Source organism: Pholis gunnellus (genome assembly GCF_910591455.1).
Source record: "Pholis gunnellus genome assembly, chromosome: 21".
Classification (NCBI taxonomy): Eukaryota; Metazoa; Chordata; class Actinopteri; order Perciformes; family Pholidae; genus Pholis; species Pholis gunnellus.
The window spans coordinates 16,615,718-16,630,381 of record NC_136548.1 but is presented as its reverse complement, the minus strand read 5'-3'; the positions used below and the strand labels follow the sequence as shown (position 1 = coordinate 16,630,381).

General features: G+C 41.4%; 2 protein-coding genes across 4 annotated transcripts; one reads left to right on the top strand and one right to left on the bottom strand.

The window, feature by feature from the left end:
• The first annotated feature begins 158 nt into the window (after nt 1–158).
• Nucleotides 159–6,687, top strand: LOC306713561 (LIM and SH3 domain protein 1-like). 2 transcript variants are annotated; one of them, XM_079183300.1, is made up of 8 exons: nt 159–355; nt 1,321–1,415; nt 1,536–1,620; nt 3,449–3,556; nt 4,187–4,294; nt 6,012–6,081; nt 6,149–6,237; nt 6,400–6,687. In XM_079183300.1, exons 1-8 carry the CDS (start codon nt 287–289, stop codon nt 6,571–6,573), a joined length of 798 nt encoding a protein of 265 aa, XP_079039426.1. In that variant the 5' UTR covers nt 159–286; the 3' UTR covers nt 6,574–6,687. The 2 variants fall into 2 exon arrangements, with proteins under 2 accessions (XP_079039426.1, XP_079039427.1); XM_079183301.1 differs by lacking the exon at nt 3,449–3,556 and having other exon boundaries at nt 6,400–6,686.
• An 824-nt stretch (nt 6,688–7,511) lies between these two features.
• Nucleotides 7,512–13,699, bottom strand: LOC306713197 (kelch domain-containing protein 1-like). 2 transcript variants are annotated; one of them, XM_079182845.1, is made up of 13 exons: nt 13,577–13,699; nt 12,408–12,478; nt 12,051–12,162; nt 11,223–11,335; nt 10,820–10,910; nt 10,595–10,693; nt 10,367–10,441; nt 10,033–10,091; nt 9,801–9,913; nt 9,321–9,393; nt 9,126–9,210; nt 8,334–8,413; nt 7,512–7,820 (listed from the first exon to the last, which is right to left on the bottom strand). In XM_079182845.1, the coding sequence occupies exons 1-13, from the start codon at nt 13,676–13,678 to the stop codon at nt 7,685–7,687; spliced, it is 1,209 nt and encodes a 402-aa protein (XP_079038971.1). In that variant the 5' UTR covers nt 13,679–13,699; the 3' UTR covers nt 7,512–7,684. The 2 variants fall into 2 exon arrangements, with proteins under 2 accessions (XP_079038971.1, XP_079038972.1); XM_079182846.1 differs by lacking the exon at nt 13,577–13,699 and having other exon boundaries at nt 12,323–12,460.
• Between the last annotated feature and the right edge of the window lie 965 nt (nt 13,700–14,664).

Below are 14,664 nucleotides of genomic sequence, written 5' to 3'. Positions count from 1 at the left end.
TTGTATCAACATGGAGTTTTTTATACAACTGGGATTCTGGTAACTTTTTAACCCCTCTCACAACAAGTGAAGTCTCCTATAGCCGACGGTCCCTGAAGGCACCATGAAGGCTCTTCGTGCTTGACTCCTCCTCGCGACCGTATATTAATTGAAATGCCTGCAGGCGAAGAAGAGGAGGACGACTTGTGTCCCAGATGCTCACCACAGTCTGCACTTTACTGCTCAACACCTTTTTTCAAAACTTTTTTTATTAGAGAGATTGTTTGTGAGGAATTCCTGCACCAACATGAATCCGCCCTGTGGAAGATGCAATAAACCAGTTTATCCCACAGAAAAAATAAATTGCCTCGATAAGGTAAGGTCGAACTCCATTCACTAACCAAATAACACTTTCATTTCCTTTTTTAGAGATTTAGTCTATAATAATCCTGTCTGATAATAAATTGTAGTTTGTAGAAGGCACTGTAAGAAGTACACAGAATAATGTATATTATATGATTATAAATGCATTAATGTGTTCATCACTTCATCACTTCATAATTTATTATTTGATTATATTTTGTGTTATTGATCTGAAAATGACTTACATTATCAAATACATGGCATACATAGTGGCATAAAAAGAACAATATTTGTAGTAGAGTAAAGTACAAGTATCCTAAAATTATACTTAAGTACAGTACTTGATTAAATGTACTTAGTTACCTTTCACCACTGCCTGTAGGCCACTATTTATTCTTCTTTTTCCCCGACTATCATTGGGGCTTTTTCATTAGGAGTGAAACAATATAATCTGTGATTGAGTCAGCAAATAAAAGCCATCAAATACTTCACAAAGATGGTCAGTACTAGACAGTCAGAGGTCTTTCTCTCCTTTGGGAAGTTTACTTTGGTGCGAACAACTGTTTTGTGAGACGATTTGATATCTTTATAACGGCACATTATCTTATTACTATCAAAGGCTCCCCTTCCTGTGTCACATGCACGCTCATTAAACTATATACCTACGTCAATCTTCTCCATGACTTGAGAACTATAGCTTTGTGTGAAGCCAACGAGAGTTAAAAGAGATGTCACAAGCTGCTGCTCGATCATAGAACATGATGATTGATTTGGGAGGGTGTCCTAGTGGCCTACTTTATGATTACAAGATTACAATTCTGAAATTATTTTAAAGACATAAACCATAAACACATGCTTTTTAAGTTACAATAACATCCTTTTTTTGTGTTTTAGCTGATACCAAATGCATGAATCCAAACAATCAGCAATGAGTAATCATTTTGAATGCTTGACCCTTTTACTGTTTGCTCTCTGTAGTATTGGCACAAAGGTTGTTTCAGCTGCGAGGTTTGCAAGATGGCCCTGAGCATGACGACCTACAAAGGCTTTGAGAAGAAACCTTACTGCAGTATGTGAGTGTTTACACCACACACAACAGTTCTTAAGAGTTATAACTTTGTGTGTGTGAATTCTTGTAATCCTTGAACAGAGATGTTCCAACGTTTTTTGTTATTCTCCTCTCCGTCTTTCAGGCATTACCCCAAAACCTCCTTCACCATAGTGGCCGACACGCCCGAGAATCTGCGTCTCAAACAGCAGAGCATGCTCAACAGCCAGGTGAGACGTCCACAGATCAGATCCTCTGTCTCTGCTATCACTCCTCTGTCTCGGGCAGATATACTCGTCCTCATCTGGTTGTCGTCGTCATGACTCAGTACACCCCCCCCCCCCCCCCCCCCCCCCCCCCCCTCTTTATCTGTCTCCTTCATTCAGATATAATTAAATCAAATGAGCCCTAAAATGACAGCATGCAAGCTTGACTTTGACGTAAAGATCTAGAAATCTAAACGTGTAAATCTCTCCTTCTGTTTCTACGACCCGTGTGGCCCGGGCTAAGATCAGCCTCCTGGCCTGCCTTCACTGCTCTTAATCTCTAATCTTAATCACACTGTTCCAGCCGGCCATTTAACCTGATCAGAGGGTTAAGTCCTCCAAGTCCTCCAAGTCCTCCAAGTCACGCAAAAATTAAAGAGATTCCTTTACAGTGTGAATCTTGCTTTAGGGATTGTCTTGTCACTCATGAAGCATTTCTTCCTCTGCTAAAACTGATCATCAGTTTGTACTTTAAATTCTTATAAATCATGTGACACCAAACTATTTGTAAAACTGAATGTTTAATCTGCAGAGAAGATGCAAATTCTGTACTTGAAATGTACATAATTAAAGTCCCATATATGCCTCATGGCCCAGTGTTGGTACCCCTATTGTTTTCGTTTGTTTTGGAGCGAGTTGAGCTAGCTATTTCCCCCTTCCCCCAGATAGTGCTTAAGCTAGGCTAATCAGCTAGCCTGGCTATGTGTTGAAGCTAGGCTAATCAGCTAGTCTGGCTATGTGTTGAAGCTAGGCTAATCAGTTAGCCTGGCTATGTGTTGAAGCTAGGCTAATCAGCTAGCCCGGCTCCGTACTGAAGCTAGGCTAATCAGTTAGCCTGGCTCTGTGCTTTCTAGTCTAATCAGCTAGCCTGGCTCTGTCCTGAAGCTAGGCTAATTGACTCCCGGCTTTAGCTGAGCGACTCTCATCGGAAAGCTACGACCTGCGAGGCGAGGGTTGAACAGAGCCATTACTAGTCAGCCGGTACCAGCTTGTTCTGAACAGTTTCTTTGCATCTCATTCTCACTATTTCAAACCCATCACCGGCGTCTTGGTTTGAAATGTTAGCATGTCAACGTGCACTCAGAAAACCCCCACCAAAGTTAAATGGGTGGTTTGTTTTCTGACTTATAAACTACAGCAACACCAAACAAAACACGAGATGTAAATTGGGACTCTAAATGTCTGAAAACAAACACCTGATGTAACCACACAGACTAGTTCCATTTTTGGTTAAAGCACTTCTAAACATTACTTTGTTGACATGCTACATGGTTGTTCTGAAAACATGGTGATTAAATTTACACCAAAAGCTATTTCCTCCTCTCTCTCTCTCTCTCTGTCCTCTCGTCTCCTCTCATGCAACACAGTTCATATAACCATAAAAGTCTCGGCAGTCAAGGTCTGTTACTGAGGCCGCATATTCCTCATAGCAAGAACATGACTCACTTGTGTGTGTGTGTGTGTGTGTGTGTGTGTGTGTGTGTGTGGATCTCAGATTTACTTTCAAGTAAACATTCCAGCTTTGTTTAATGTCGTTTAAAGTGTTTCCCCCCTGCGCCTAAACTTGCAAGGAAATCTGACAAATAGCCGTTTAAAGCACAGCGTGTGTGTGTGTTTATGTTTATTTGTGAATCACATTTGGTCGAAGAGTGCGTGCGACCGCAGAATATCTAATCTAGCTTTTTGTTATTTTGAAGAACACAACCCTTTTTTGGCTCTGAGAAGTTCTCCTCAGGGGGTCTAGTTTCAAAGACTTGAGTTTCTTAAATCCTGATGAATTACAAATTTACAGGCGCTCTATAAGGAGGACTTTGAAAAGAACAAGGGGAAAGGTTTCAGCGTGGTGGCCGACACTCCGGAGATGCAGAGAGTGAAGAAGACACAAGACCAGATCAGTCACGTACGTCCGGTTCACCTCAAGAACCGCAGAGCATTAAACAATCTAATAACACCAAATCTTCGTACGTCTCTATAGTCATAACAGTTCGTCGACGTTTTAGATGTGATGTCTCTCCAACCTCTCGCTGTGTTTGTGTGTTAGTGTGTGTGTCTGCATGTCTGCATGCACTTTTATAAAAAAATCTTTCCCTTTTATAATATGTTTATTTTTCAGATGTTATCTATTTTCTTTTGTGTGTGTGACACACTGTGTAGTGTTACCTCTTCCAGCTTATAAAAGTAGAATTAAACCGTCTTAGTGAAGAAAATACATTTTCTTAGCCGGATGCAGTGACTTCGGAGGTCATCAGATTAAACAAACAGGATGTTTTGTGTTAATTCGTGAACTTCAGATGTGCTGATAGACAGAGCAGGCTAGCTGTTTCCTACTGTTTCAAGTCTTTATGCTAAGCTAAGCTAAAGCTGCTGGCTGCAGCTTCATATTTAGCGTAGATGTAGAGATATTATTGTTCTCATGTAACTCTCAGCAAGAAAGCTAATCATTGTATTTCCCAAAACATCAAACTATTCCTCTAACACTAGAATGATGTTTTTTTTTTTTTTTAACATTATAATTAACTTTACATTTCAGGCTCTTTACAAGGAGGACTTTGAAAAGAACAAAGGGAAAGGTTTCAGCGTGGTGGTCGACACTCCGGAGATGCAGAGAGTGAAGAAGACGCAAGACCAGATCAGTAACGTGAGAAACACACAAGGATCGGATCAAACAAATCACAAAACAACACATTTTCTCCAACGCCAGTGGTAGCTTGTCGTGCAGATAGTTTTGGTTTTACGTGCCCAGTTTCTGAGATATCTTCAGGACCATAATGTACTAAATGAACATCATGCTGTATTGAAGAAGACTTGAAACTAGAGCTCCCTTCTACCTCAAGGGACAAAAACAAGCAGGACATGCAAGCAGCAAGTAGAGCCATTCAGCCAAAGACACAACAGAAACCCGGTCCAGTGACAGGAAGTAGATTTGTGGATAGTCCTTTACACAAAGCTGAGACTCGAGCAGAGGAGAGCAGACGGCTGCAGAGAAGGATCTCAGAGATCCTGCAGACACATTTCAGACATTTCTCCTCGTCCAGCTGCCCTATATGGTCAAAGTCTCTCAGCTGTGGACACAAGAAGGAACGTCGGCTTTCTGCAGCACACACACATACACACACACACACACATACCACACACACACTTTCTTTTTTTTTGTCTCATGAGGGTTCTGGGTGCAGAAAGGAATGACGGGTGATGTGAAAAAGGAAAAATCTAGTAACTCCTTTTTCCACTGGGAGATTCCCTCCTTCTGTCCTTTCTTTCTTTCTCTCTTTCTTCCATCCGTTCTTCCTCTCTTTCTTCCCTCCCTTCCCTCTTTCCTTCCTCCCTTCTTTCTTTTTTGTCATCCTTCTTTCCCTCCTTTTTTTCTTCCTTACTTTATTTATTTCGTTCCTTCTATCACCGGCTCTCCCGTCTGTCTTTCGTGCTTCCTTCCTTCCCTTCTTTCTTTCTCTTTCTTTCTTTTCTTTCTTCCATTCGTCCCTCCTCCTCCCCCCTTTCTTTCTCTCTTTCCTCCCTCCCTCCTCTCTTTCTTTCTCCCCTTCTTCCTTCCCTCCTTTTGTATTTGTTTTGCCTTTTTAAGTCCCTCACTCCCTTCAGTCTTTTCTCATCGCATCCTGTCTCTATTTACTCTCCCACTGAGGTCTGTTGAGGACGTGTGTATGTGTGTGTGTGTGTGTGTGTGTGTGTGTGTGTGTGTGTGTGTTTCCTCTTCCAGCCCCTAAAAAAGCTGGAACAACATTTGATGAATTTTAAAGATGTCGTGTCATGTTGTCGTCTGTCTCTCTGTGTCCTCTGGTGGACTCTCTGGATGATGCAACGAGCATCTCAACAACACCAGTTTCTCTTCAGTGAAAAGTGAAGAAGGCGGTCGGTCTTAAAGACGACACAAATCTATTTCTGGAGTCTTTGAACCGTCACTTTTGTACAGCTAAAGAGTGGCTGTCATAGATTTCCAGTCTCTTCTGTTATACACCACGAGAAAATGTCAAGAAGAAAAACTCCAAAAGCCAGAAACAGTGACAGGACTAAGTTTCTAACATTAAATAGTGCCCAAGAAATTAAAAAAATTCAATGATAAAGATTGCTGGAATGTAAGTGTTCCTATTTGTAAAGAAATAGTTAATGATCTTTAAGTTTCTGCTAAATAAAAACACACCAAATCTGAAACTGAAAACATAAAGTCTTCAGCTGTTTGACCTCTACTGAAACTGTTGCCTTTGCAGCAGAGACTGCCCCCTCCCTCCCTCCCTACCCCCTCATCATCTCCCAGCACCTCCTAAAATGGTGAGCTGCTTCTCAACAGTCATATTTGATGTAGGTTTAACACGCGTGCGTTGCTGCCTGTGTGTGTGCAGATAAAGTACCACGAAGACTTTGAGAAGAGCCGGATTCGAAGTGACGCACCTCCTCCTGAGAACAGACAAGGTGAGAAACATCCTCATGAGACTCCTCCAAGTATTTAACAATGGTATTAACGCGTGTGTGTGTGTAGACTATGAGGAACAACCATCCAACCCTCAGAGATTCAATCAGCCAGTCGGCCAAACGCGCCCTGCTGCTGTAGCACCACCTAGTGGAGAGGTAAGGCTACTACACAGACCAACTATATGCAGACACCTGATAAACGTCTCATTCCAACACAGCAGGTGTTAATCTGTGCCGTTGAACCGGTCTGGACTCCGTATTCTCTTTATGGGAGCTTCTGTTGATTCGTCCCCCTCTCCGTGTGTCTGACCTCCACAGAGACGCTACCAGGCCGTGTACAGCTACGCGGCAGCAGAAGCAGATGAGGTGTCTCTGCAGGAAGGCGACCTGCTGTCAGACGTGGAGCAGATAGACGAAGGCTGGATGTTCGGGTGCAACCAGCGCACGGGGCAGCGGGGCATGCTGCCCGCCAACTACGTCCGGCCCGTGTGAGACGAGGACACGCGAGGCGGTCCGTGAATCTGTCGTCACCATTAACAGTCAGGCTTCTACTCAAAATCACCTTTTGAAAATTAAAATAAAAAAAAACACACTGGTTCTGTTTTTTTTTGGGGGCCAGAAATTAGATTTTTAAATAAGGAAAGAATATATTATATGAAGAGAGTCTGGAACATAAACTCACAAAAGAGGAAGTAAGAGGACATCAGAGGGATAACATTTACAAAACTGAAGAAATGTTAAATAAACCTACAGTTTACTTATTTTTCTTCCTATCTTTCTCAGGTGACATGCTCCTTTAATGTACAAAACTCATTTGACCCTAAATTATCATTTAGTCTGATTTGAAGTGGAATATGTAACTTTGTGTACATTATTTTTTAAGATGATACATTTGCTTCATTCATCCTTTTGTTCTAGTGTACATTTAGGAGATCAGTGGTAAAAGTATACAAGTCCTGCATTCACAATTTTAATGAAGTACAAAATGGGCAACGTCTTTGTTCATATTTCATTTCAGGATAATGAAATTATAATGTATATTATTGAACTATAATTATTGTCTGTGTTCACCACTTAAATATTGCAGATGGGTAACTTGTGAATTTCAGAGGGATCAATAAAGTCTTATTTTAATTATAAAAATAAAAACATAAAGTAACTTGAAGTATTAAATAAATGCATTGAGTAAAAATGACAATATTTGCCTCCAAAATATAGCGGAGAATAAAAACAAATTAGCAGAAAATGGAAATACTCAAGTACCTCAGAATTGTACTTTAGTACTTACTTTGTATACCACCAATGAATAATAAAACACCACAGTAATATACAACACATCACTTTTATTCAAAAACAGATTGCACATCATCAAATCACTATATAGAGTAAAATTTTACCAAATCTAAACTGGCTTTTTAAAATAAGGCGAAAAGCTTAATTTACAAATGAATGTCTTCAGTTAAAACAATTGAACTGTAGGATGTTTTTAGTGTTTTTTAAATCATTTGAAGAAAAAAAAAAAAACACATTCCTGACACAAAAAATGAAAACAGTTCTGTAATAATTGACCGGCTCAGAGTCTAAAAGAAACAAACCGTCCTCTTCAAGCTGTGAGAACGGGCTTCGTATCGGAGAAAAAGGCGACTCGCTTGTTGATTCTTTTGTGGACCTTTGATGGTAGACAGTTCAGATGCTTCCCAAACCGCTCCGGGTTTCTTCCTATAAAGTCTTCACACATTCTAGAGAGGAAATAGAATCAAACGCAGGTTGTTCAGACGCGTCTTGACAGAGGTTAGCGTGGCAGACTGTAATCCTGACTAGCTTCCTGCTCTACACGGCAGATCACAGCCACACTTCTAGGAGAACACAACAATATTCACATTATTGTTTGGCCAGAAAATTTACTTTCATATCACGTAGTGTTCTGAGAATCAAATGAACTCGCTACAACTTTACAAACATTTTAATCTCAAGTGAGTCTTTTAATCCATTTAACATACATGTGCCACAGACGATTGCCTAATGTTAGAATAATGTAAAGCTCATTAGCACAACACCATGTCCTCTGAGACACTGCACACAGGTCCAACAGGGCGAGAGTATAAATAGCTGGTTAATGGGTCTCTGTGGACTTTGTTAAAACTGCTTAGTCACATGTAAACATGCACCAACACGAGGAAAGTAAGCGATGGTACACGACGCACAGAGAGCCGATAGGTCAGAAATAAAAACGTGGGGAGGTTCAAACGTACCTGAAGAGTGAGTACGGCTGAGTCTGAAACACAAACACGTCTCTGCAGTGGTTCTGTGAGGGAGCCCTCAGAATGACCACCTGGTGAAGAGGTTTGATAATCTCATGAGGATTGATGACAAAACAATTATTCAAATGGTAAGAAAAGTTTTTGTGGGCTGAAAACAGTCAACTGTGGGTAAAACTGGCTTTATGGACGGTCATGTCGGCTGATCCAGACTGAAGATATCTACACAACTATTACCTTGATTTGTACTACATTTTCTACAGATGTTCACTGTCCCCAGAGGATGGACATTAGCCCCAAAGTGATGCTCTGACTTTTAGTCTAGCTCCATCAACAGGTCAAATACATTCAAGCTCTCATCAGTCTCAGCTGTTCCTGTGTGTGTGTGTAGTGCTAACAAGCACTAGCAAGTTAGCATGCTACCAGGCTAAGCTAAGATTGTAAAACATGCATGTTGGGATTTTTGAGACTTTGAGTCCTTAAATCACTTAAGCTTTCTTTATGCAACACTTAATCACTGCGCTATAATTGGTCTGCTTGACGATGATATAAGTTAACACAATGTTACAGAAGGAATGAGGGGATTAAAAAGGCAAAATGCTGCGTTTTGCTGATGGAAATCCTAAAGGGATAAAAGATTATGCTGCACAGCATTTTACTCACTAAGACCTCACTATGGACCTAATAATAATGCTTGCAGTTAGGACAAATTCACTGCTAAATACTTGCTATTTACTGGTATTATTGAAAGTGGAAGCTGATCTAAAAACCAAACAGAACACATACCGAGTCCATGAGGAAGCACATGTTGCTGCTTCCCCCGAACACAACGACATCGTCGTCACTTCCCAGGCACGCCGTGTGACACACTCTGAGGAAGACCAACATGTAGGTGAATAAAAAGATCAGTTGCACACCGATTGTCAAAACACGATGAGCTACACGTCAACAGGAAGATAAGAATACTGACAAATCAACTACCTGGGCTTGTCTTTGTGTGGGTTCACCATCTTGTTCCACTCGCTCTTCTGCGTGTTGAACTGCCAGGCATCATCTAGCACAGAGAGGTTAATGATGAAATGCAGATGAAACCACAGGGAGCTTCACTTTCAGTATTTTTGAGAGAACGAACCACTTGAGCAACAGTGACGTCCTTTGCTTTTAGAGTTGCATGTAATAAAAATGTCCTTCAACCTTGGTCACACTTGTCCAAGACAGATAAAAGGCTTAAGATGTTTATAAAATGCAGATAAAATGTTTGTTTGACAGCTCCAAGGCCAGAGTAAATATCTCTCATTGGAAAGTCAAACCACAAAAAGACGCAAAATTCCGTCGCTGCTTTATTTTGTGGTCGTTTCGCGTCTCTTCGTGTTGTCCCATAATCCGTCCATGTGGCAGAGAAGACTGTGAGCCTTCAGAGTTGAATGCAGAAGCATTAAAGACCGATTGGCGAAGACTTACTGAGAGTGCTTCCGTCTATGCCGAGGCCTCCGTACACGAAGAGCGTGTGATCCGATGTGGGCGTCATGGTGAACATGGAGCGTCCCAGAGGCGCACAGAACGGGGAGATGTCACTGGTGGAAAAGCAGCAGAACGCAACAGGCGTCAGCGCATTTTTGGAAAGAAGAGCCGCTTATAATAAAAAGGTTACTATTACTGCTGTGTGTGTGTGAAAGAGCGTAGAAGAATTTACAATTGAGTCCAAGTCCAGGTCTTCAGGTCTAAGCAGAACATGTCCAATTCGGTCTTTTCCTGCAAAAGTAAAGAGTAAAGTCCTGACAGTGTTCAGTTACAACACTATGGAGCATGGTCAAAAGGCTGCTACACCTCTGCATGGTCAGACACAACTCAAGCCCAAAAGGTATGCAGACAAACAAACATCCCATCTGTGATTAAACTCTTTAAACATTTAAAACAATTTCTTTACAGATCTTCCTTTGTGCCCGAGAGCACCGTCACGTCACAGGGTGTGCACACATATTCGTGGTTAGATGTTGTTTTTCACTTTACACATCAAGACAACTCACCACGCCGCCAGAGATGTAACCTTTGTTCCCCAGAAGGGCGCTGGCATGGCAGCCTCTGGGGGCTGGAGCAGGACCCTGGACATGACATAAAAAAAAAAACTATGTTCACACCCTGTATACATTATATTATCGTCTAAAAGTAGAATATAGTGCAGAAAAAGAGCTGAAATACATGCTAAGCCTAAGTTAGCGTCTTTAGACATGAAATCCTGTGGTTCCACTACTCACCCGAGTCTCTGGCGTGCTCCACGTCGCCGTGAGAGTGTCAAAAACACAGACTTCATTGTTCCAGCCCCAGCACCGAAATAATGCGTTTCCAATTGTGGTCTAAAATGACAACAGAACATACGATACCAAACAAGTTAGATGTGGAAGTTTGCTTATGGAAAACAAAAAAAGTACAATAAAAAGGAATCACTGCATGCTTTGTTCACAACATTGGTTCCTCTTTACCCAGGACATCTCTTCCACGACGAAGTTTGACGTCGATGCGTTTCGTACCTCCCCTATCGTCTTACATCCATATCCACCAAAGAAGATTAATCTGCACCAAAAAATTTAATTAATTCACATTGTGAAACAACAAAATTAAAGTATTTGTGGTTAAAAGAAGATCAAGATTTGGTTTGTATCAGATAATAAAAACACCCCTCAGCTAAATCTCTCGTTGAGGTGTTAAAGCTACATTTGCTCGTGTAGAGCTGTGATATAAGATGCAAAATGACCAACTCTTCAGTCATGTAGAAGATGTGATCAGCTGCTGGAAAGCTCAGCTGGGGCTCATTTTCAGCCGCTTGTCTTCGCTGGTCCAGCTTGTTTGTGTGCTGTGTTGTGATTTCCTACGGACGGGACTGACCGGTCTCGGTGAACCCAGCACGAGTGTTTGTTTCGCGGTGACGGCGTCGTTCCCTTGGTGTCGGTCACTTTCTTCCACGAGTAGCTCTGCTCTGTGAGGTCAACGCTGAACATCTACAAAGCAGGAGAGATAAACGCATCACAACAATCAAGCGGCCGTCACTTTTATCCAAGAAGGAGCTCAGACAACATTTCCACGTTTTTTCCTGTGAAACCAAATGGAAAGGCTTCATCCCGCCTCCTATTTTATTGTCAATCTTCAAAGTCGTCAATGATCCCGACTGTTTCAGACGGCTATCAGACCAGACGATCAGGAGTCTGGTCTGATAGCAGTCTACAGGACTAACTTCATATCTGACATTCAAAACATGATTTATGAAGAGTGCAAATGGATTTCTTCTTCATGGCTCTTTCATCTCTTGCATAAGAGATAATGTACCTTCAGAGACTTCCAGATTCATCCAAATACTCGTTGAGATATTTCAGTCTGGAGACAAGTTAACGTGGATAAAGAATATTCGGCTGCATGATAAGAAAAGAGTTTTTAAACATTTCCCAAAGTTGTATCACAGTTTCCTTTTTACCTGTAGCTATAAATACTTCACAACACAAGAAATAGAGACAACCTTAGTAATTTTTGGTTTATGTTGCACAATGTCTTTGCTTTAAATTAGGAACTTGGGGGAAAATATCATGCAGCATATGGATGCTTAGGAGACTCCTTTAACATTTTGGAAATGCCTTAAGGAGCAGAAGAACTCCTGGTATTCATCTTTCAGATAAACAAAAAGACGAGAGCTTTTACAAACGACGAGGTCGTGGTAGTCACCTCGTCAGTGTATCCGACGGGTTCGCATCCTGCAAAGACGTAGAGCGCTCCGTTAACATGAGAGCCACAGAAGCCAGCTGGTGGAGCGTCCCCGGTGATCTTCCTCCACTCCCTGTCACACAAAAACAAAACAAAAGAAACTGTGAATGTGATCTCAACCATAGAGAGTTTCAATCTGCAGGAACTTTCTAAATTGGTATTTATTCAACAGATTCCCCCTTTAACTATCTTGCTTTTGTGTCTCTTCATTTCAATGAAACAAACAAACTAACAGGCTCTGAGGCGACATCCTTAGCTTCAATGTCAGAGTGACACAGAGTTCATATCAGCGGATAAACTGCATTCTTCCCGTCTCACCACGTCCCGCTGTCCAAATCACAGAGCCATATTTCATCAGAGGGCAACATGACTTCCTCTCCACCAGCTACCTGTGAGGGAGAGGAGATAAAGACAAAGTATGAAAACATGTTGTGCTCTTATCTGCTGAACAGCCAGCAGAAACTGCACGACTTTAGGCTAAAATCTGCTGACTACAAACCTCTAAATCGGACTATAATGGCTCCTGTTAATGCGTGTGGTTGAACGGTAGATGTTTATTGAACCCATACGTTAACTATCAGGATGCAACAAGACGCGGTGGGAGAAATGTTTTCTCTGTCTAATGTTCCGCTCTGCTGCCATCCAGTTGCTTTTGAGAGCGTCGCTGCATGTTTTCCAGGTGAACTTTGTTCTCTTTATACGCACACACTCAGTTTATAAGTTAAACCGAAGTTAACAGTCCTGCTATAGATCCTCCTGTTTCAATTTACAACGCATTAAGAAGCAGGTGTGAGGCCGCAGTGACAGGGGAAGTGTGTCATTTGTCCACCACACCTTTATCAATAAAAAGGGTGGACAAAATATGAGAAACACCTCAGTCAGTGACAATACATTTAAATGAAGATTTCTAAAACCGTTGACGATGAACATCAGGCTTTATAAAGAGGATTTATTACAGCCTGTTGTTTTAAACTGAGTCAGTTAGATAAACCTAATAAAATGGCATGTCATAACTCAGTGCAAGGATTATGACAATCAAAACATCCAGCAAGACACAGACATTCCTCAAACCATCAAAAGTGTTAGTTGTGTCTTTGTAAGTGCATTTGAGGTTACTTCGAGTCTCTTTAGAGTTGTTTTGGTCTCTTGATAGTAATATTGTGTCTTTTTGTGGTAATTGTGTCCCTAATCATAGTCGTTGCAAGTCTTTTGAGTCTCTTTGTAGTCATTTTATGATTCTTTGCAGTCTCTTCCTGGTTGGTTCATGTCTCTTGGAGTGTCATTTTATTATTAGGTGCAGGGCCCCTGACAGCTCCTGGCCCCATTCAGTATTCCATCAAGAGGTTTTGTTTTTATTGGTAAATTATAAATTACAGCATGCTGTTAAAAGAACATCGGGGTAATTTGAAGACACATGACGTTCCCAGAGGAGAAACAGGTATGGAGACTTACCTGCACAGGTAGAACTACATAGCGACGTCTCTTACCTGGTAACCTCCCCACACATACAGCGTCCTGTCCTCTATGAACGCCGTGTGGCTGCTTCTCTCCAGCCGGCTCACCGGGGCGCTTCTCTCGGCAGCATCCATCCCCAAACACTCTCTGGACTCTTTTTGTTTCTCCGACTCACCGCTCAAATTAAAAACAACTAAAATGGTTTCGCAGAGAAGGGACCGCTACCAGGAATGTGTTGTTGGCTCAGAGAGCAGCTCCGGGCTCCAGGCACAGAGGAAAGCCGACTGGATTGGAGGGTTTGCGGAACGTGTTTTTCGTGTTCGCAGTCCTGATTTCACTCCTCCCATTAACAGGATCCCTGTTGTTATGCCCGTTTATTTCTACCATGACATCACGTTGCGTTGAAGGAGGAACCCGCCTTCACTCATTTAACACCTTTGAGTTTGCATTTAACGTTAGAATACCAATTAAGTGTGCGTTAAACCATTTACCAACCGGACAGGGCGCGTGTTTGTTTATTGGTTGTTTGCTTCACAATTAAGTTTATGCTCATTTTAGTTTGCACATCATTTCTGCAGTTTGCATGTAATAAAGTCAAGTTGCTCAAAATTAACTGAGAGGACAATATATTTCTAACTCATCCAACACAGGTGTGTAATTGATTTAATTAAGAGTGCACAGCGTTTATGTGAGTCACTTCCGGGGCGTTTCGCGTGACTAATCCAGGCAGCAATCATTGTGTGATTAATTGCACCTGTGCTTTGTTAAAAGTCCAGCCTGTGCCTCAACAATAGGCCTTTGTTCAATTGTCATTGGTGTAAAATCACAGGTTAGCTCAAGTTACATTTGAGTCTTCAGCCGGGTGAGCTAAATATGTTTAGCAACAAGGACTGTTGTTCTAAAAAGACTGACTTTGGAAGATACTCCCTTGACTTAACTTATTAAAAAAGTAAATACTTGAACACAGTGAGAGGGAAGATGATGGACAATTGGTTAGAAAGAAATAAAGATTAAAAGAGAAAACATCTTTGAATAGTAGAAAAATAGTCCCAGCATGCAACACTGTTGCATCTCTAACTGTACATTTATTAAAATACATTTTAGGATGTCAATAGATGGA

Excerpts from the sequence above, each read along its gene's own strand:
- LOC306713561 (XM_079183300.1), top strand. The coding sequence starts at position 287 with ATGAATCCGCCCTGTGGAAGATGCAATAAACCAGTTTATCCCACAGAA. Across the intron at positions 356-1,320 it reads AAATAAATTGCCTCGATAAG|TATTGGCACAAAGGTTGTTT; the intron begins GTAAGGTCGAAC and ends TGCTCTCTGTAG. Across the intron at positions 6,082-6,148 it reads TCCTCCTGAGAACAGACAAG|ACTATGAGGAACAACCATCC; the intron begins GTGAGAAACATC and ends GTGTGTGTGTAG.
- LOC306713197 (XM_079182845.1), bottom strand. The coding sequence starts at position 13,678 with ATGGATGCTGCCGAGAGAAGCGCCCCGGTGAGCCGGCTGGAGAGAAGC. Across the intron at positions 10,694-10,819 it reads TCGTGGAAGAGATGTCCTGG|ACCACAATTGGAAACGCATT; the intron begins GTAAAGAGGAAC and ends TTGTCATTTTAG. Across the intron at positions 10,092-10,366 it reads GTTACATCTCTGGCGGCGTG|GAAAAGACCGAATTGGACAT; the intron begins GTGAGTTGTCTT and ends TTACTTTTGCAG.